Below are 20,037 nucleotides of genomic sequence, written 5' to 3'. Positions count from 1 at the left end.
GAGCAGAAAAAGAAAAGAGTTTCATTGTTATCAATGTTGTTACTATCACTCTCGTCGAGATACAATGAAATAATTTTTTTCTGAAATTTATGCCTAGAACTTAATTTCACGGGAAACTTGTTTACTGTTTTTTTTTTTTTTTTTTGATATAATGAAATACCACGAAACTCGAAAATGGCCGCGATAATATCATGAAAACAACGATACTTGGAGGTCAAAAAATTGTTGTTTCAGAATCTATTTGCGAACCCTTTTTCCCACTACTTGTAGAAACCAAGAAATACAAAACAGACATTCAGAACAACGTACAGGCAACAGCTGAGGATATACGAAGAAAGTACGGAGAATTTTTCGATTTGTTTCCTCTTGCTTAATGATGTCACATAACCCATCCAAAAACCAATTCGAGCGTTTTTCAATATTTTTTTATTTTTTTTTTTTTTGCCTTCTGTTTCATAGTTTGAATCGTTGGAGATTATAATATCCAATTACTTCAATAATTCACAAGTCAATTGACACGGCGAATGGCAGTGGCGTGTATTACTGAACTTCATTCTGAATCTTAAAATATTTAATAACAACGATGACTGATTTAATAGCATATATGCGATATTATTTTATGATCGACATCAGTTCTCCAAAGAGAAGTTAGCCAAGTAGATAAAAATTCCAGCGCGAATTCCACAAGATGCAGCTCTGTAATCGTCAGGATTGGAAAATTAATAAAAAAAAATCTTTAAATTAAAATTAAACCGTACGGTCTTGCGTTAGTTTGAGTGATAAACTACAGCATTCTCACATGATGCACTGATTGTTGATATTTTTCCTACAGGATTTTTGGAATTCATTCCTCAACTTGAATACAACAAAGGTTCGGTTAATCAATTCTACGGTAACCTCGAACCAGATAATTCGTGGCGAAGTCACTATACTGATGCTGTAACTACCGCTGTCACCCTAACTGCTGGTTCCATTGTAACTAACTCACGAATCTACTTCTCGAAAGCTATTCACAGTGGACCGAAAATAGCAGGGATGATCTTCGTCGATCACACGAATATTACTCAAAACATGCCAAACGTAAATTTGATTTACTATATAGATATGAACGTCCTTCTCCAATTATTCTTAAGATATTTCAGTTGAGGGCCTAGCAGATCAATCTCAACTTTTAAATCAATGTATAAATCTTAGAATATTGAAGCAATGTTTAGAATAAATTCCCAAATTCAACCGTTATTTACACCTCAGTTAGTACATTTAGGATGCAGCCGTTGGGGTGCCAACTGATCGCGGACTGTCGGTATTGATGACAGTGATCCTGCAATCGACTTGGGTATGAATAGGGCTGTGTGCTTTCAGGTACCCAATGAAAGCGTCGACAAAAGTTCCGTTTGCTTGAAAACACATTAAAAAGTCAGTGATGCAGTTCGAGACTGATAATCTGATTGATGCCGATAATTTCTTACCGATTTTTTTGGATTTCAAGTTACGTAACATGCTGAATCCATCACCGCCTCCATACAAGTAGTCAGACATGATCACTGGGTACATCTCTCTTTCGTCCAAGTCACGAAATTCAGGAAAAGAGCAATTAGCACAACGAACTCTTACAGAAACCACCTTGGAGTTAGGAACCTTGCCAAAATCATAAGTTACCTGAGTGGAATAAAGAAGAAAAGTAGGATTTATATTTACAAATTGAAGAAACCTTTTACACTTTTGATTGCATTTATCAAAATTCGTACCTGGAGTCCGGAGAATTGCAGAAAAGCGCCACTATCGTCCTGATTCAGATCGTTAGTCACTGAGGAAACACTCCATTCAAGCATCGATCTCAACACCTCACCGGTCATGAGAACAGTGATAGGTACGTTCCTATATGGCAATACAGAAAGGACGTCAGCCTCTGTAATCTAAGTATAAAACAAAAGTGCAGCCTTCCTTAATTTGTTCTCGGTCCTCTAATTTTCGTTGGCAAATCTACGTTCATCCGTGGTGATACAATCACGTCATAGTCCAATCTCTTTACTTCATCGCACTCACCTGGCTCTTGGCGGGAATGGAACTTCTGATAACCCCAGTGTTCAGAACTGCGATAGCTGCATCGGTCCATCCGTGCGCTCCTCGGTATTGCCTCATGTTCTGTGAACAGAAAACGTGGAGATCAGTTCCAGATTATGAAGTGAGATCGGTCTGAATTGAGCACTTACGTAATCAACCAACGCGTCAGTTATTAAATTTCCGATATTACATTCTTGGCGACGACAAGTTTTGCGATCCCCGTTGAGAAGGACGCGGCTGCTACCAACGTAGTTGATACCTAGATTGTCTACCAGTTGTCTCCAGTTCTCCAGTTCTTCCAAAACATCCCTAGCCTAAGAAGTGCCAATGTATACTGATACCATATCACTGTAACCCTCACCTTGACATAAATACCTGCTCAATTCTTGAGTCAAGGAGAATGGGGTTTCCTTCAATACGAGTGAGTTCACCTTCGGAGTCAAAAGTTAAGGAAAGGTTGCCGACGTACTTGGTGTAGGCATAAGCTTGGACTACGTAAACTGTTCTACCACTACTTTGGATTACCGGTGTGGGATACAAGCCTTCCGATACTTCAGAATCTGGCTGAGTTCCTGAAAGCACGATCGTCGAGACTATGGTAGTGAGTGACGCAGACACGTCTCTTTATTCCGAAAGTTTCATGATATTGACTTGAATTGTACACTGAGGAAGAGACATCTTCGATTTACATGCGTAACGGTGGTTACATGGACGGTACTTTTTTGAAGTTAAAATTATTCCGATTACGGTATTCAACAAGTTCTAAGAATATTTCCCTACGTAATTTCAACGTAGGTATTAACAAGTGATTCTGAACACAGCCCCGACAATTTCTACTTCTAAAAGGTACCGGCCATGCAACGCATTTTCCTCTAGCTCCATATGTTGATTCTAGGAATACATTTGTTCGAGTCAAACTTTATCGCACGATTGCAGTTATCGGGGTGGTGCCACATGCTAATGACCAGACTCACCGTTGTTCAGAAATGTGTTGGTATGGCCGCCTATTACGAGGTCAATGTCCTCGACCTCTGCGGCAATTCTCTTATCCATCTGGTAGCCAGAGTGTCCAAGGCCGATCAAGATGTTAACCCCACTGTTCTTGAGTCGCCTCGCTTCTTTGGATACGGCTTCGATTTCATCTTCGAATATAACGTTCCCGGTGTTAGCAATATTCTTCGTTGTCGGAGTCAAATACCCGATGATGCCAACTCGCGTACCGTTAACGTCGAGGATGGTACTTTTGGCCAGTTTTGTTGCCTGAAGCTCCGGCTCATTTGTCAGGTTCAGATTTGCTGCTAGTATCGGGTACGAAGCATTTCTCAAAAAGGGTAGCAGCCCGTTGACGCCGTGGTCAAATTCGTGGTTTCCCAAAGACTGTGAATACAATCGCGAGAAGTGAGACTTGTCGTACAGAAATTCAGTTCATAGAATAGCGAAATAATAAACACGAATGTAGCTCCGACGTCTCTGCAGCGATGTTGTACTATTTCTTGAAAAATACCATTGGCTTTGCGATAACGTATTACAAAATAAGTGCTTTGAATTATCAAGAGACTATAGATAGTTGACGCTCTAATCAAAGTGTCAACCCCGCTCGTTGCATCATGGTTACATCAACGATTTCGTCCATCACAACTCTGACATGTTCGATAACTGTTGTATATTTCTGACCGACAACCAGAGAATAATAGATTATCATCGTTCATGTTTGACGTAACTGCTAAGTGCCCCGACCCCTCGCTTTTATGTGAAGATGATAGAAATTGGCTCATCATAATGATCGTCTGGATTCGGTGAACCTTGTACCGTAACTGACGATGTGGCGTCTGCAGCACAGAGACATAAGCCAATATTCGAAGAAAATTGATTCCAATATTAACCATCATTCGGATATAGCATTTATAGAGATTTGGCAGGGATTAATGACAGTTTTAATTAACATCGCCAAAAAATCCTGGTTTGAAATTCACCTTGTACAGATGTCAAATACATACCAGTTTTCTAAAGTTCTACATAATACGTTCTTTACTAACTGGAATGCAGGCTGTTCGTAATGATGTCCTTCTAGAGTTGTTAGCAGTCTCCATAATCCGAACTCTCATACTACAGTCTTCATAATCCGATGAAATAATTATACGACTTACCATCGCATCTGGCCTTAAGATGTTCTGGAATTTGGAGACAATGTTCCATCGATGTACGACGAACCAGTTGGACCCTTGGTACGTGTCCCCGGCATCGAGGTACAACACGGAGGTATTACTAGCTCGAGCATTTCTAATCACTGTTGCCAATCGTGCAAATCCTCCATAGCATTTGTTTTTCACCGCGTCGGAATCACTGCACGTCTGCGAGCTTGCTGATGTTTGTTCAAACCTATGATTAGAAGAATGACTAAACAGGTATAAAAATCGTTGGGTCTAGGAATAGTCTATCTAGGAATAAAGTTGCAGTACCGTAGAAAGTTTTTCAGTCAATTATCTAGCACACATTTCTGAAAATACTGTATTGTAAGCTCTTCGAAATTGTATAGATCTAACCCTACCAGGTCGTACCTGCTATGCTTATCATTTGTGTGCAGAATATGTAAGTGCAAGCCTGTAGAGTTAGTATTCGGCTGGGATATCGGAGCACTCGAGGTAGGTCTAGCATTCAGAATCAACAGCGAGGTCGTCAAAGTTCCCAATACGTTGTATAACATGACTCCTCGCCCCACTGGGGAAAGAAATGTTATCTACTTAACGATAAAACTGGTCACCATACTTAAACTACAGTAAGGAGGAAAGCCACTGTGGCGATCGATTTTTAAGAATTTTTTTCAAAGTGACAACTAATTAATAAAGGGATCGGATTTTCGGTATTTCACTAAGTCTATATTAAACTTGAGGGTGCCGGTCTTTGATGAATCAACAAATCGCAAGTGACCGCGAGAGTTTTAGGAAAGATCAGTAGAATTATTTCTATACCAGATTTTTTTTTCTTCTTTTAGATTCTGTACAATTCTCAATACTCACTCAGTCCTTTGACCCTGATTCCAGGATGTCCGATTCGCTTAAATCCGGTTACTCGACAATGTGGGATTGTCACTGCAACGAACGCATTCGGCGGTTGACGGGTATCAACTGAAGCGGCTGATGTGATTGCGATATATTTAAACTAGCCAGACGGTATTTGGGTTATACCGTGTATATTTTTTATCAACGGTAAGATTTTTTTTTGCGTAATACTCACCGAACTTGTCGTTATATTCGTAAAAAGATAGTCACTGAGCCAGTGAGGACCAACTGCTCCAACTTTCATTATCATTTAACAACTCGTACAATGAAACGACTAACTTATTTGATAATGTTGTAAAACTACAATTTAATATAACATATAATTATTTATCCTTCAAATTGCCCGAAAGACTAAATATAGACTCTGCTTTCTCCACCTTAGAAAGTCTGAAAATGCTGTGTCTGTATTTTATCATATTTGAAACTCCAATCACAGGCAGAGATTATCTAGAGAGAACTAAGGTTCAAACAATGTAGACCTGTAGACATTATGAGGCATTGATGATGCACATTTATGAAGAGATAATATAAGTCTGGATAATAATGTATAGTTCGATGCCGCCACCTTATATAATTAATACAATGTTCATGATATATTTGAAATATGTATTTTCAATACATATCGATATATATTCGCAAATATGGGCAAGGTCTGGGTCGTTTCGTTGCAGAAGAGTTGTTGCATCGCAATACCGTTGCAAAATAACGCTAAATCCACTTGGTATACAATAAATACGAATGTCAGTTTATTCTGCTGCTTATATTTCTGCTGAATGTGGAAAAGTAGGATAAAATTTTGCTACAATTATGAATTCTGATAACGATATTTTGCAATCTGAAGATAAAAACAATCGAGAACATGAAGTCTATCGAATCCGTGAATTGATCCATGTCATCGTCGGGATGAAATTATCGACACGTCTGCATGTGATAAGTAGACACTTTCTTTTTTTGAATGATTCATTTCAATGTGTTTTATCAGCATTTGTATACATGTGCGTATGTACCTTGTTTATTAATAAAAGATGCAAAATATTTCATGCTATGCTTACCTCAAATGTTCGATTGGTGTTTATGTCGATTGTGTTACCAGCATAAAATATCAATATATCTGTGTCTTAGTTACTAATAAATGCAATGTAATCTTGCATAATGTTTATTCTATACCTCCAATGCCTCCAATAGTCACACCCTGTGTAATATCTGTAGGTTTTTGTTCCAGAATCCGCAACACCATTTTTGAGGATTCTTCTTTTTTTTTGTCCGTTCATCATTTTCAACAAGCATAGAGACTCTCTGCCGTTAAAATATTTGTTCGACGGCAAGGCCTGAACAAATCTAACTAAAATGATGGCAAAAGATCCACTTGCCGAAGTGAAATCGAAGTCTTTCGATTCGGGCAAACGTAAATCAACGCACATTTGCGAGCTTTCTCGGGGCTCGGACAGTAACCTGTTAAAACTGCAACCGACAGCGCCACTTCGTTCGAGGTTAAAGCGGCTCTTCCAGAAAAGCATCATCGTTACAGAAAAGCATCCAGCAACGCGTTTCTATCTCCGAAGTCACGCGGCAGTCTCTTTTGAAAAGAAACGCCACGGACGATCGCCCAACTGGTGGGTCATCCATCCTTGCAGTTCCGTCAGGTGAGTCGAAATATTCCGGAAGGCAATGTCAACGGTATCAGAGTTCGTTTATCGAGTTCGTTGTAACCCATCACAGATTCGGGTGGGAAATCGTCATGTGCATAACCTACCTCTTCTGCTTTATCGGCATTCCGTACTTCTCCGCGTTTTACATGCTGAACACCAGTACATATCATTGGAAAGAGTCGATACTCGTGCCCGGCTACTTTGTTTGCATCGTCGATATTTTCCTGAACTTCATTACGGGATACACATCATCTAATAGCCACGAAATATTTCTCGATCCTGGAGTTATAGCAAGGTAAGAGGTTTCAAAGCTTGCTTTTCGTTCGTTGTTCAACGTATACCACCTTCATACCTTAAATTCACTTTCAACGTTCCCGCAGTCATTACACCCGAGGATACTTTCTGATTGACTTGCTTACTTCCATCCCGTACAGTTGGGTTCTTCAGGATTACCACTCGATGCCTGGTCGTAGGTAGAATGTAGATAATCAAATGTTCATAAAACAGGAAAAGGTGAAAACGTAACTCCTGCATGATACAGCTCAAGTTCGGATCTTACGCACCTTCAAATGGTTGACGTTTGGATATGAAATTTAATAATTCAGTCAAATACGTGTAGACCATTAGCACTTGAAGATTATAATTTGTTTGTTATCATTAAAATTAGCCACAAGCCAAAATTCCAACTTCGCAACAATCATGATTGAGCTGTTGCCATTGCTGAAGCTACTGCGACTCCGCACTCTGTACAACTTCCTAATGCAATTTTGGCAGGTACTTAATTCTACCACTTGAATCTTCCGGCAGTAACGATCGCTACACGATCCTAAACTCTATGTATCAGGTCCTCGGCATCGGCCACAACGTCGCCGTCTCACTTTGGATTGCTCTTCTAACCGCATTGATTTTTCACTGGGCAGCCTGTTTCACCTACGGATTTCCATTCGTCCTTATGCATGCAACGGGATCCCGAATCGAGGTAGCCAACCAAATGTGATAATCTCTGCAAATTTTTCAGTTTCGGTAAGAAAGTTGGACAGTAAGATAATAATTTCATTGTCAATGGTGGTTACAGGATTCGGATACATGGTTTAATTACATAACGGATCTAGAGGATCACTCAGCAGATCAATACAGACTATATCAGTTAAGTTTCTACAACGGGCTAACAGGTCTATGCGCCATAGACTCGACTATTGTGGCTGATACTAAAGAACAGTTAGTATAGATCGTTCCAGACTAAGTCATGTGAATCCTTTCACACATAGGTATGTACGGGAGGTTGTTAATAATTTGTAAACAAAAAACTAATCTTGCCCCAATTAGCAACACCGGAGAGACGATAGGAGATAAAATTGTCACCTGCGTGCTGCTCATTTTTGGAACCCTTTACCAATTGTATCTAATCGGCAAGTTGCAGATGCTATAATCGCGTCGACGGTTATAAAGTTATAGAGAATTTTACATCAGTTTGATACTTGCTTATGAGTGAATTATTCGACACTAACAGTGGTCATCCTGCAATGGGTGGAGTCAGAGAATGCGCCAGAAACGAGGTACCAGCAGATTAGGAATAGTCTGAGACTCTACATTCGTAAAAAACAAGTTCCGCCCAGTCTCGAAAGAAAACTGCTAGACTACTACCAATACTCATTTCGCGACAAGTGCTTCAAGGAAAACGCAATCGTCAGTGCCTTTTCAGGTACGCACGTATATATTTCAGTCATTGAAAGTACAAATTGTTGATTTGTGTGTACAGACCATTTGAAGGATGAAATCGTGATGCACACCTGCCGGCAGCTGATGGATAGCGTCGCGATATTCTGGAACGTGCCAAAGCTACTAGTTGGGAGCATAATCAGTAAGCGAGATGATGGCTAAAATATGAATACCTAGACACATACTTCGGTAAACGGCAATACCCTGATTGGTTCTTTGTTATTTCTGAAGCCGCTTTGAAACCAGAGATTTTTCTATCGAATGAAATCATATTCAAATGCGATGACGAGGGAAACTGCATGTACTTCATAGGAAGTGGGACGCTAGCCGTGATTACGTACACTGGAAAAGAGGTAGAGTGACAAAATGAGGTGACCGAGTAAAATCCGAAATCCAGGTACGATTCAAACGTCCCTAATTCCCAGATATGTCACCTCGAGGACGGATCTCACTTCGGTGAGTCCTCGCTGCTTTATCCAGGCTTCAGGCGACCGGTGACAGTGATCGCGCTTGAAAAATGCGAGCTATTCAAGTTGGAACGTAAGGATTTCAACAGGCTCATACCAACCAACTCGGACCTCCATCAGCGGATGCGAAGGGCGGTTAAAGAACAGATGGCAATTGTCGTGCAAATAGAGAACGATGCCACGCTCAACCGCGGAAATGACTTAGAAAACTGGACCTCGAATCTTCGCATGGAGTCCAGCAGTGAGAAGCCGAAGAATCCCGAAGAATAACCGTGAAAAAATCCAGGTTAAAATTTCTTTTTTCCAAAGAAAAAGGGAGTGGAAAGTGATGCAGATCAAACCAGGCAGATGAAGTTTACGAATGATCATTGTAAAAAAAGAAGCAACTTACATCAGGAACACGTCCACATAATTACCTACTTATCAATTATAATACATAATCGCGAATACAGTTAGTTGGTTTAGTCTAGTATACGAACAAGTATAACAGTGGATAGGTGCAGCGAAACAGTTTGATTATTCTCGTTTTGTTGTACTTTTCGTCGACTCGTTGGACGAATAAAGTGCCTAAAGCCCCCTGAAACCAGTCGAAGCTAGAGCTGCATTCAGCCGGTGCGGTGTGAATAAGTTAGGAAGTCTTGAACCCAAGGTCGTTGAGGAGCTTGAGCGCTTGTTTTTTAGCTTCATGGTCGTCGTCGTTACGAGCTTCATACTCCGAAGCCATTTTGAGAAACTTGATGGCCTCCTCGCGCCTGTTTAATTTCAAGTGAGTTTTACCGAGCATCAACAAATTATGGCTGTAAAAATTGGGGCTCATCTTCTCCGCGGCTTCGAAGTATCTCGACGCTTCTTCAAAGGAAGATTGTGGCGGCTCCCCAAAAATCGCGGCTGCAATCTTCCTCTGGTACCAGGCGAGGTCGGAAATTTGGTAACACCAGCTACCGAGCATGTACAGCGTCGTCGCATCCTTCGGGTTCAGTTCCGACGCTCTCTGGGGAAATGATCGATATATTGATGAAATATCACAGCGCTTTCACAATTTAAAAGTTCTAATATATCAGTGACGAATATTTTACCAGCATGTGATTTTTCACGGTAGCTAGCTGCGTTATTCTCGCCTTCATTCCCTCGTGTCCGCTCTTCGCGTCGAGAAATATCGCCATCCATTTGTGAACCGCGTGATGATTCTCGTCGATTGCCAACGCGGCAACGGCCAGATCGTAACCTTCGTATATCATCTTTTTGGCTTCTACCTCCGACGCCGTTTTCGACATATTGTAGAGCGCTCGGCACAACCGCCATAAAATTTCAACATCACCACTGTCCTGTTTGGATTGAAAAATTAGAACATATCATTATTCTCGAAAGCCTTATGAAATCATGTCCCGTATTTTTGTAAATGCCAAAAGTCTCTTTCACCCTGTAGTGATTCAGCATCTCGTATATTTGTTTATATTGAGACTGATCGAATAGTGCGTCAGCCTTCGCGAGTAGAATTTTTTGCGAAGTGACCTTAAGATCCTTGTCGTCCTCTTTCGACTTAATGAAGCCGAAAATTCCCATTGTAGTAAACGGTGTAAGAACCAATGTCTCCCTCGACCATCTTCCCGTGGTAATTAACTGGAAATAAGAGTAAGACATTTGTATAAGTCATCATACCTATATCGCGTATCGGTGGCAAACACGACACAAAATGTCGAATGCTATAGCCACGCGGCGGGAAACGTCATGCGCTTTACTTATTCCCTAGACTTTATGATCAAATCTCTTATCGAGCGGCTCGTCGTTTCGTCAACAATTATTGAGATTCAATTCTACGCATGACAATCGGCGCCCAGAGTTAATATATCTTCACGGCTTTTTGCAGCGTTATACGATTCGTAACATTTGACTAAATGATGAGCAATTTACATACCTTGAACAGAGCGGTTATTGAACGCCGTGAAGTAACGGGGATAACATTTCGAAACGAACCCGCGCTTGAGACAAAGCGATAGAATATTCTTTGTAGCTGCATCATTTCGAACCACCAATTCTTAATACACGGTGATATCTAATTATTCCGAAATTATAAACTAGAAGATATGGATCATCCCCGTTGGCGTATAATAATAATAATATAACAACAGTTACAACCACAACAACAAGTATAATAATAACAACTGCTTATATCGAATGATTCAGCGTATAAACAATGCGAGGGAAACGAATAGAAATCGATATAATACAGTCACACTGGCTGTATGTATTTTTGAATACAAACGAAGAGTAAAACAAAAATGTCGCCTTTGTCGCGGCTAGGCTGAGCTCTCGATCACTCACTCACTGTGAAAAATGGAATACCATTTTTTGGTGCTACGCCATGTCACTCGGTACATTGGCACTAAACTAGCGTATTGTTAAGCGTGGTGCTTCATGGATTCTCCAAAGACGTCGCCGCCTAGTAGCGCCATCGCGGGCTTAGTTCAGTACCATTCCGAACCGTCTGAACGTTAGACTCTCCCTCCATCAGTCACCGATCACTATGGTATAGGTAGATTGACGTCAGCGCCATAAGCATCAGTGGAGCGCAGCGGGCGCTGCAATCGTCCGACAGAGACAGCTCGATTCGAATTGTCCTTAAAATATGCTTAAAGTCTATAGAAAGTGAAAAATTAAGTGATTTGCTCCATTCCCTGGGGCAAAATTAAAAAATCGAATAAATAAAGAGTCACGGTTTGGTAGCTTTATCAATATCGTTGACTGAACAATATAAAGACCGTTGTCCTAATGGGCTTTGGTGTGACAGCCGAAATCGGTGTGGGCTTGCGCCCCTTGAGATGTTCCAACGGTAGAGTTGAGAACTTATTGCAGAACATCGGAGAGTTACCGATTTCGAAATGATGCTGGCTGCATTCACCTTCCGAGTAACACAGTCTTCGCAAGGGTAAGGGCAAGCCAGTACTTCGCCTGTATGTTGTTACAGACTTGTCGACGATACAAGAAATTAATAATGAGAATCAATTTCTTCCTTAATTTGTAGCAAAACAGTGATTTAATTAAAGTATAGGTACCCGAGAGAAGAATGTATACATAGATCATAAATAATAATAGATCAGATGTAATAATGATGCAGAGACCAATGAGCATATATGCATATGCGGTCCATGTACGATATTAATATACATGATCCACTTACGATTAATACTTAATGCATACTGTAAATTTTATAATTTTCCAGGATACAAACTAGATTACCTACAATAATACGTCTATAATATTAAAAATAGATGAATTATTCATTTCGAAATGGGATTCTATTCGACACGCGCTCGATGTATTCCATAACATTAATATTCATAATTATTCCAACAACCTTTAACCGGCTGAGCCGCTTGAGTCTGCAATCAGCGGAAAAGATAAAGTGCGTATTTCTTGTCTGAAATGGAAAAACTGAAATCATTATACATCATGTATCATCATACATCATACATCATACATAGGTGGTAGGAGGTGGTAGGAGCTGGTAGGAGGTGTTTGGTGGTGGTTGGAGGTGATCGGTGGTGGTTGAGGAGGAGGGGAACGAGGTGGACGAGGCGGACGAAGATGGTCGGAGGTGGTCGACGATGGCTGGAGGTACTCATTGTCAGTGGTAGTTGGGGATGGTTGGCAGTGGACGCGGTTACACTTCTTCTCAAGGGGATGATCGAGCTGATCGACATTTCTAAGTCGCAGTCGACAAGTAGTCTTACGTACTCACTTTTTCCCAACTCAATCTCAAGCTCTCGTACCGACACTACTTTGGCTGCTACGAATGTCGGTGCGAGCTCGTCGGGTAAAGTCAATAGAGCAGAACACTCCGACGCTACCAGGCCCACCTGGGCCCACTTTCCCGCCGAAAGCTGGTCACACAAATTTACCCAGGGGTATCCGTTTTTATGTTCTTCAGTTAACGTCAATATCGATAGCACGGCAAGGTCTGCTGTGTTAAATCGGTTGAGAATTACGATCGAGTATTCAGATCCGAGTAGGCGTCATCGACAACGAATCATCGCGGAACAAATTGGTCTGAATTTTTGTCAAATTCCGAGTAACATGTTCGTAAAAAATTACAAGAAGGCGGGTGTGGATAAATAACATCGAAAATTGATTGGCGCATGATGTTAGAGAAACAGTGAAAATGTACGTTTCGTCAAATTCCTCAACTTTGGTCTTGATCTGGATTATGATCGGCCTCGCGTTCGTAATAACCTACGGATATTGCCTCGGATCAATTCTTATGAGCTTGTTGGAGGTTGGAATCAAGGAAATGACAGTTTGAGAGGTAATTTATTCAGAACTGTAGGTCAACCGTTGGTTATTTATTTTATAAACGCGCAATACGCCTTTATTTTAACTAAAACTGCAGTTGGTTTGCGTCTGTCAAATTTTAGCAGTGAAATTCATAGGAAATTTGAAACAGGAAGTTTTCGACGATTTACAAAATGTTTTCTTTATTATATTTACGATGCATTATACAACGTGCGCAAAATCATACAGTTCACGATTCGGTCGCGTGCCTTATATTTATAATGATAATATATAATGATGATCATTTTACTAATGATAATGATTGAGGTGAATATGACGGTGATGATGACGATGACGCTGACTGTGATAACGCTGACAATAACATTGCTGAGTGTACGATAAAACATACACGTATGTAATTTTCTGTTGTTCTTTGTTTTGTTTGATAAATAATTACGAGTTATATATCAATTTTCTGTACCATAATATAATTATATCGACATCTTTCATTACAATTACACGAGGCTTAGGTGGATGTTAGTACGATGGAAAAGTTGTTCAGTAGATAAAAGGAAAGATGAAAGATATTTTGTATGATTCTGTACATCAAAAATCTCGAAGTACCCCAAAAATTTTAAAATCTTTTACCTTTGAATGAATTTCGCTTCTCAGGTCTAATTAACGAATCAATAAATAACCCCGTAATCATAGCGTACATCACGTACAAGATACTTGAAAACGATATATTGATGAATATTCTTTCTCTTTTTTTTTTTTTTTACTTTTTTTGTTTTTTTGCTATCCGGGATGCATCAAGTCGAATGGGACGCGGAGTATAACGATTCTGGTATGAGAATGCTGCGAATCACACGATCATGTTATACTGTTGTACAGGATAGACTCTTCTAATAGACTTTGCAGACGGACATAATAGAAATAGTTAATATAACATTGTATATTAATATATAATATTCGGTAATAATCTATTCGTTATTATATGCATATATACGTGCATTAATGTATGTATGCGTATAATAATAATAATAATAATAATAATAATATGTATGATATATTTTCAATATATTATATGTATACAGTGTATTACGCTTTCGTAATTCGTGTAAAGTGATTGATATTCAAGGATAATTGTCTGGTCTTATCCATAGATTTCCGTATTATATTATATTATATTATATTATATTATATTGTTACGCGTGCATTCACATTGTCAGCCTTGTTACATGCTTCTCATTGCGGTCTTCAACAATAACAGCTATTGTATACATGTATAATAATGAATCAACTAAAGATAAGTGTCGGCAAATAATTTATTGCGAACGATCATCGAGTTATTATCCAAAACCTTCGTGCGAACAAGCATAAATACGCAACAATTCAACTCGCTCTATTTCTCTTTCTCTTTCTTTCTACCTCGGATTTTACGGAACGAAGTGGTATTGAGCTTTCTGAAACGTAAGATATTGCATAACTTAAGCTAGTAACTATATTTATACGAGTACATGTACATTGTGTTGTAATCGATATGACAAATAATAAAATGCGAAAACGATATGTTTGTTTTGACGTGCAAGACGAAACGTACGCACAAAATACAACACAGATTTTTATAGAACTCTACCAACGTCAAAGTAATAAGCATAATTTCACGCTGAGATAATTATAGATGTTCGAGACTTGACGATCTTCCTTCTAACTCACTTTGACATTTATTCACAAACTCGATGCAATAATATTATAGTGTAGTTTGAGAAGCTGTGCAATCGTGTGTACGAATACACATGGCGGAACTTGTAGACGAAAAATAGATTCAAACTAAATCGTACAGGGGAGAGGCAGGCGGGCGTAATGGGCACCTTAACGAAGGAATAATATTAGACCAATTTCGACAACGCAATTTTTTTGTCTTTGGCCTAAAAATACATTTCAAGCGCTATCGACGTTTTTTGAAATCCCACTTGATCGTACAGGGGGCACATTTTGCCCACCTATCCCTTATATAAAAAACGTACAATGCGTGATTATGACGGATGACAATATCTCTACTCTTATAACTAAATTTAATTTAATTTAATTTAATTTAATTTAATTTAATTTAATCCAAGATGGCGTAAGGAATGTAATTGATAGAAAAAGGAACGGGTCCATGTACAAGGATAATCTTTTGTATTTTGCTTTCGATCAATATTTTTGCCTTTGTTCGCTCTTTTCTTACATTTCTTTTTTCATTTTCAACACCCGGTCTCGTATTTCTAGTATCGTATATTATTATTTAAGATAATAATTCATGTGGGTAGGTACACGTATTACTTTACAGTGGATAGAGTATCAACTTGACGTACATAATATTCTTCTGCCCTCGTACGTACGCAACAACGACAAAAATCTTTTATACGTGCATTTTAATGACATACGGTTAACGTACGTAACTTAATAGTGAAGATATTGCAATTTGTTCAAACCTCTCCGACATCATGCCCTTATCGAAAATTTTAAGTTGTACGTATCTGTTACGTTTACTGTACCTATATTTGTGTGTGTTTGCGTGTGGTAATCGGGAAAACGAAAATTCATAAATCGAAACAATTTATAAAAATTAGTTTCGCGACTTAGAATTTATGCGTGCCATCTTTTTTCTACGTTCTTAGCTTTCCTTTTTATTATACCACGGGGGTATTTTATCAGTATAGAATTCTACTGTTTTTGACGTCGGTTTACACAGCAGCTGTATAATTTTTTGAAAACAAGGTACGCAGTTGCCGAAAGTGCGCGAATGAATTTTGAACATCGTATTTATAACACAAAAGAACAATCCAATCTATGTCATTTTCATCATACCTGGTTCAAAATGAAGTTTTTCAATCTGTGAATCGATTTGCAAGCTCAATTTACGGAACAATCATATTTAAACCGTTCGTTTGTTTTCTTCGGTTGCAGTTTGATTTTTTAGCTTTCCTTTTCATCAACGTATCGGTGAAATAGCTGAATTTTCATTCGATTGAATTTTCATCCACTTGTAGCAGGTTATACGTATACATTATTCGATATCAGCAAAGAAAATATTATTGGTCCGCAGCCTTCTTGTGTTTCATTACGAAATAATCAGACTGCTGATCAAATTCAATAAGCAATCGTGGCGGATATCGAAATGAGACTAATATTTTCCCGTTCTGATATATAACGTATAATCGCATTGAATTCAATTAGAAAAATACGTGACGGTATAATTGAAAAATGTGTTGGAAAATAAAATCAAAAAATAAAAAAACGAATCGGTGCAAATTTTGAAAGAAATTATGCATGTAATAATTCATCACTTCCTAAATGTTGAATATGCATTACAGATATTGTATGGCATGTGTGTATGTATACTTATAGCATTACACCACTAACAACTTCATATTCAATCATAATTCTTTATTTTACGTTATTATATATATATATATATATATATATGTATATATATATATTATTTATTTATTTATTATTCCCTACGCAATTACCATTTATTTACTTTTTTTTGTATATTATATTATGTTCATTATATATAATATATAGTTTCCAGAAAATAACGCTTGTACAAAATTGACTACAGCCGATTGCTTCTACGATGTGTGTTTGTGTTCGTTTTCTTTCATTTTTTTTTCTTTTTTTTTATTGTTTTTTTGCTGTTTTTTTCGTGTACATAAGTATGTTATGTGTATGAATGTGTGTGTATTTATTTATTCATTTACGAATTTTTTTTTGTCGTTTCACCTTTTTCACAGTTTGTTACTCCTTAATTCAATATCTTCTTTATCGTTTCGTTTTCTATTTACCTTTTAAATTATTTTTTTGTTACTCGCTTTTTTCAAACTTGATTCTCAATTAGTTATCAGTACCCTATATCTTGTCGTTGGGTAATTTTTCTTATAATCGAATCAACTCGTCAAACCATTCCATATATTTTCTCCCTTACCATGTCATGTGTCAAGTATCTCATATACTCGCCGTGTATGATGATCGATTAATTATAATAGACACAATCCTTAATACGTAATTTTTTATTCATTCATTTCGCTCTCGCTCTCACACTTTTTCTCGCTGTCTCTCTCTCTCTCTCTCTCGCTAATTCTACTCGAAATTCTCATTCACTCAGATATGGCGTGTGTATGCATGTGCATATATATATATATGCATATATATATATATATACGTATTGACCTGGGATTTTTCCGACCGGTTAACTTTTCATCAATAATTTTAGTTATTTCTTTTCTTCTTCTTGCAGCTCGTCAAAGTTTACACACCGAAGGCGAATATTCATACATATAAATGTGTAATACAATACCTATGTATCTACTGTTAGGTGTGTGTGTGTGTATGTGACTCTGTTCAGGTGATTATTATTAATCGTTTGAAATTTTTATTTCTTTTGTTTTCTAAAAACACGTGAAAAAATTCTACGGACATATAAAAGTAGTGGCGTGTAGTGCAGATTGATTTTATTTCTTTATTTTTCTTCTTTTTTAACGTCTTTTTCATGTTTTCGTTTTTTGCCTATATTTTTCATTTTCCCTTTGGCAAAATCCGCGTGATTACACGTCATAATATGAACGTTGTGATAATGCAGCGTATTTTAACAGGTATTGTTTATTATATAGATAATAAACTGCAGCGACTTTTCATATAATAAATATAATTACAATGTGCGCGGACGTGCTTTAGCTGTGACAATTATGGTACAGACATATATTATACATGTACATGAATATTATCTATACGCACAGGATGGCCTATTCACCCCGTAAAAGAAAAAGAAAAAACTTAAAAGTAATTTTTCGATTCCATACTTTCGAAAATCGGGACTAGCTTTTTATACTTTTCTGAAAGTATCGTTCAATCGCGACGAGTTATGAATCGCTTCATCTTTTCGCGCAAGCTCTAGAACAGTGTTAACATCGATCATTGTGATAGATATTTAAGTGTATATCCTAATTAGATTAAATTTTATATTTATTAGTTAATGAAAATTACCTGCGTAGCCAAAACAATTCTAGTCATCGTATTTGTAAAAACAAACTCACTTGGGGCCATCCTTTAATAGTGAGAATATAGCTGCTGCTGCGCTGGGAGATGTGAACTTGATAAAAACTGTCAAATTGAAAAGAGTAAATGAGAAAATACGAAAACTCCCGGCATTGTGTGTTTCCGGTCGGATGAAGTGTATAACAAGGGTGTAAAAAATTGACGTCAAGGAGGCGTGTATAATTACTCAATCATTTCGTTCTACTCAACCAACCGTCATTTTTTTTAGGCCAGGCTGATCGTCTTATACCGCAGCAACTTGCGGATATTAATTTATACAGTTTCAAGTTACACTTGATTTGTATATGTGTGTGTGTAATTCACCTCTGAGGAAACGGAGATGGAAGCAAGATACAAAAAGGACGAATCGAATTCCGCTCACCTCGATAAGTGTAGCTATAATAGGTTAGTAGGTACAATGCCTGCGGTTTACACAGCTGCAAGTTGCGATGCGTGTAAAAGGTTTTGCCTATAGGTCAAAAGTTTCAATTGAATCTCTATAATATTTACAACAAGCTGACTAAATCCGCTTCTTCAATCATATATTATAGTTAACAGTAGCGCTACAAGTATAATTTATATAGTTATAACATCGGTGGACTCGATCGGTGGCTCGGTTTGAAAACGAACGTACTTATTAATTGCGAACATACCACGTTTACGGATGAAAAGTCCAAGTTTCGTACGATACGCGGTTGTACAAAGTGAGTTTCTAACGGCTGCATGATTCGTCGTCTGCTGAAATTTAATGCGCATGCGCTTCAACGCGAGATCGGCTGTTTGACAGGGTGACCAACCGTCTCTAACGTCAAAAATTTTTACAGTTGTCGGCGACAGTTGGGCTCGATTTGCCATTGTCAGACGTTTTGACGCTAGAGACGGTTGGCTACCCTGGCAAACATCCACTTTCGGATTGTAGCGCGTGCGCATTAAATTTTAACAGACGACAGACGGTGAAATTTAGTCTGTATATTGCGCTGTATTGCATAGTTGAGAAGAGAAAGCAAAAATTGCGTGACAGCATGAATTATGTGTAGAAATTTGAATCCTTAATTCATACGAAACATCGAACCGTTCATCCCGCGATAATTATTATACTTTGTCTCCCTCTCTTTGGTCTCGACTCAATATATATCCAAATTCCAAAGTGACCGAGCAGCTGGTTTCCCGCTTTGATTGTTCTTTATTCTTTTTGTTTTTTTTTTTTTTATTTTATCATCATCTTTTTGCGCGTTAATCGTATAAGATATCGATGAACCGCGTTGTTGTGAATAATCATAATGCATTTCCGTCTGGTCAAAACCCACTTGAACTTTGTCGATCTTTTTCACATTATATGTATATTGCGTATATTATATTATCCTAGTTTTCTTTATTCATTCCTACAGAGGATTTTGGGGCCTAGAGGAACTTCCGGCGACCTCAGGGAATGCAGGAATGCGTGTTCGTCGCCTGACCTGGAGACGATAAGGCGACCGAGAAATCCGTGTCCAGGACCAAGTCGCTCACGCAACCAACGATTCCTCTGGTGTATCGGCCACCCGTCGTCCTCACAACGTCCGGAGCGCCTCCTGTAGGATGATAAATTGCACCATTTTTCACGCCTGCTTATTTGCCAGAAAGAATATTAATCTACAATGACCGATTAAGCATATCGATAAAAACTGCTTTGGTAAGAGATTAGCCTGAATCTTAGTAATGTGCAACTTTTTTGTTACATGTATA

General features: G+C 38.4%; 4 protein-coding genes across 6 annotated transcripts in view; 1 reads left to right on the top strand and 3 right to left on the bottom strand.

Moving 5' to 3' along the window:
• Positions 1-59: 59 nt before the first annotated feature.
• On the bottom strand, positions 60-5,382 carry LOC124210741 (protein 5NUC-like). 3 transcript variants are annotated; one of them, XM_046609026.1, is made up of 11 exons: positions 5,299-5,382; positions 5,082-5,223; positions 4,623-4,782; positions 4,212-4,443; positions 3,039-3,441; positions 2,440-2,636; positions 2,214-2,378; positions 2,047-2,145; positions 1,749-1,916; positions 1,470-1,659; positions 60-1,397 (listed from the first exon to the last, which is right to left on the bottom strand). In XM_046609026.1, exons 1-11 carry the CDS (start codon positions 5,371-5,373, stop codon positions 1,261-1,263), a joined length of 1,968 nt encoding a protein of 655 aa, XP_046464982.1. In that variant the 5' UTR covers positions 5,374-5,382; the 3' UTR covers positions 60-1,260. The 3 variants fall into 3 exon arrangements, with proteins under 3 accessions (XP_046464982.1, XP_046464984.1, XP_046464981.1); XM_046609025.2 differs by having other exon boundaries at positions 513-1,397; positions 4,212-4,461; XM_046609028.2 differs by lacking the exon at positions 5,299-5,382 and having other exon boundaries at positions 4,212-4,461; positions 4,623-4,801; positions 5,082-5,197.
• Positions 5,109-9,825, top strand: LOC124210742 (potassium/sodium hyperpolarization-activated cyclic nucleotide-gated channel 1-like). Its single transcript, XM_069138197.1, has 11 exons — positions 5,109-6,766; positions 6,843-7,067; positions 7,153-7,241; positions 7,440-7,546; positions 7,617-7,751; positions 7,848-7,990; positions 8,099-8,181; positions 8,262-8,474; positions 8,532-8,633; positions 8,723-8,844; positions 8,917-9,825. Exons 1-11 carry the CDS (start codon positions 6,471-6,473, stop codon positions 9,226-9,228), a joined length of 1,827 nt encoding a protein of 608 aa, XP_068994298.1. The 5' UTR covers positions 5,109-6,470; the 3' UTR covers positions 9,229-9,825.
• On the bottom strand, positions 9,324-11,371 carry LOC124210743 (regulator of microtubule dynamics protein 1). The gene is made up of 4 exons (XM_046609030.2): positions 10,874-11,371; positions 10,378-10,578; positions 10,035-10,283; positions 9,324-9,949 (listed from the first exon to the last, which is right to left on the bottom strand). The coding sequence occupies exons 1-4, from the start codon at positions 10,976-10,978 to the stop codon at positions 9,587-9,589; spliced, it is 918 nt and encodes a 305-aa protein (XP_046464986.1). The 5' UTR covers positions 10,979-11,371; the 3' UTR covers positions 9,324-9,586.
• A 2,042-nt stretch (positions 11,372-13,413) lies between these two features.
• LOC124210739 (EGF like, fibronectin type III and laminin G domains protein pikachurin) overlaps positions 13,414-20,037 on the bottom strand; it is an 82,603-nt gene continuing 75,979 nt past the window's right edge. The window contains exon 15 of the mRNA XM_046609019.1: positions 13,414-19,883. Coding sequence (XP_046464975.1) covers positions 19,735-19,883 — 149 coding nt within the window. The 3' untranslated portion in view covers positions 13,414-19,734. The remainder of the gene's footprint in view (positions 19,884-20,037) is intronic.

Source organism: Neodiprion pinetum, chromosome 1 (assembly GCF_021155775.2).
Source record: "Neodiprion pinetum isolate iyNeoPine1 chromosome 1, iyNeoPine1.2, whole genome shotgun sequence".
NCBI lineage: Eukaryota > Metazoa > Arthropoda > Insecta > Hymenoptera > Diprionidae > Neodiprion > Neodiprion pinetum.
This window is presented reverse-complemented; position numbering and strand designations above follow the sequence as displayed.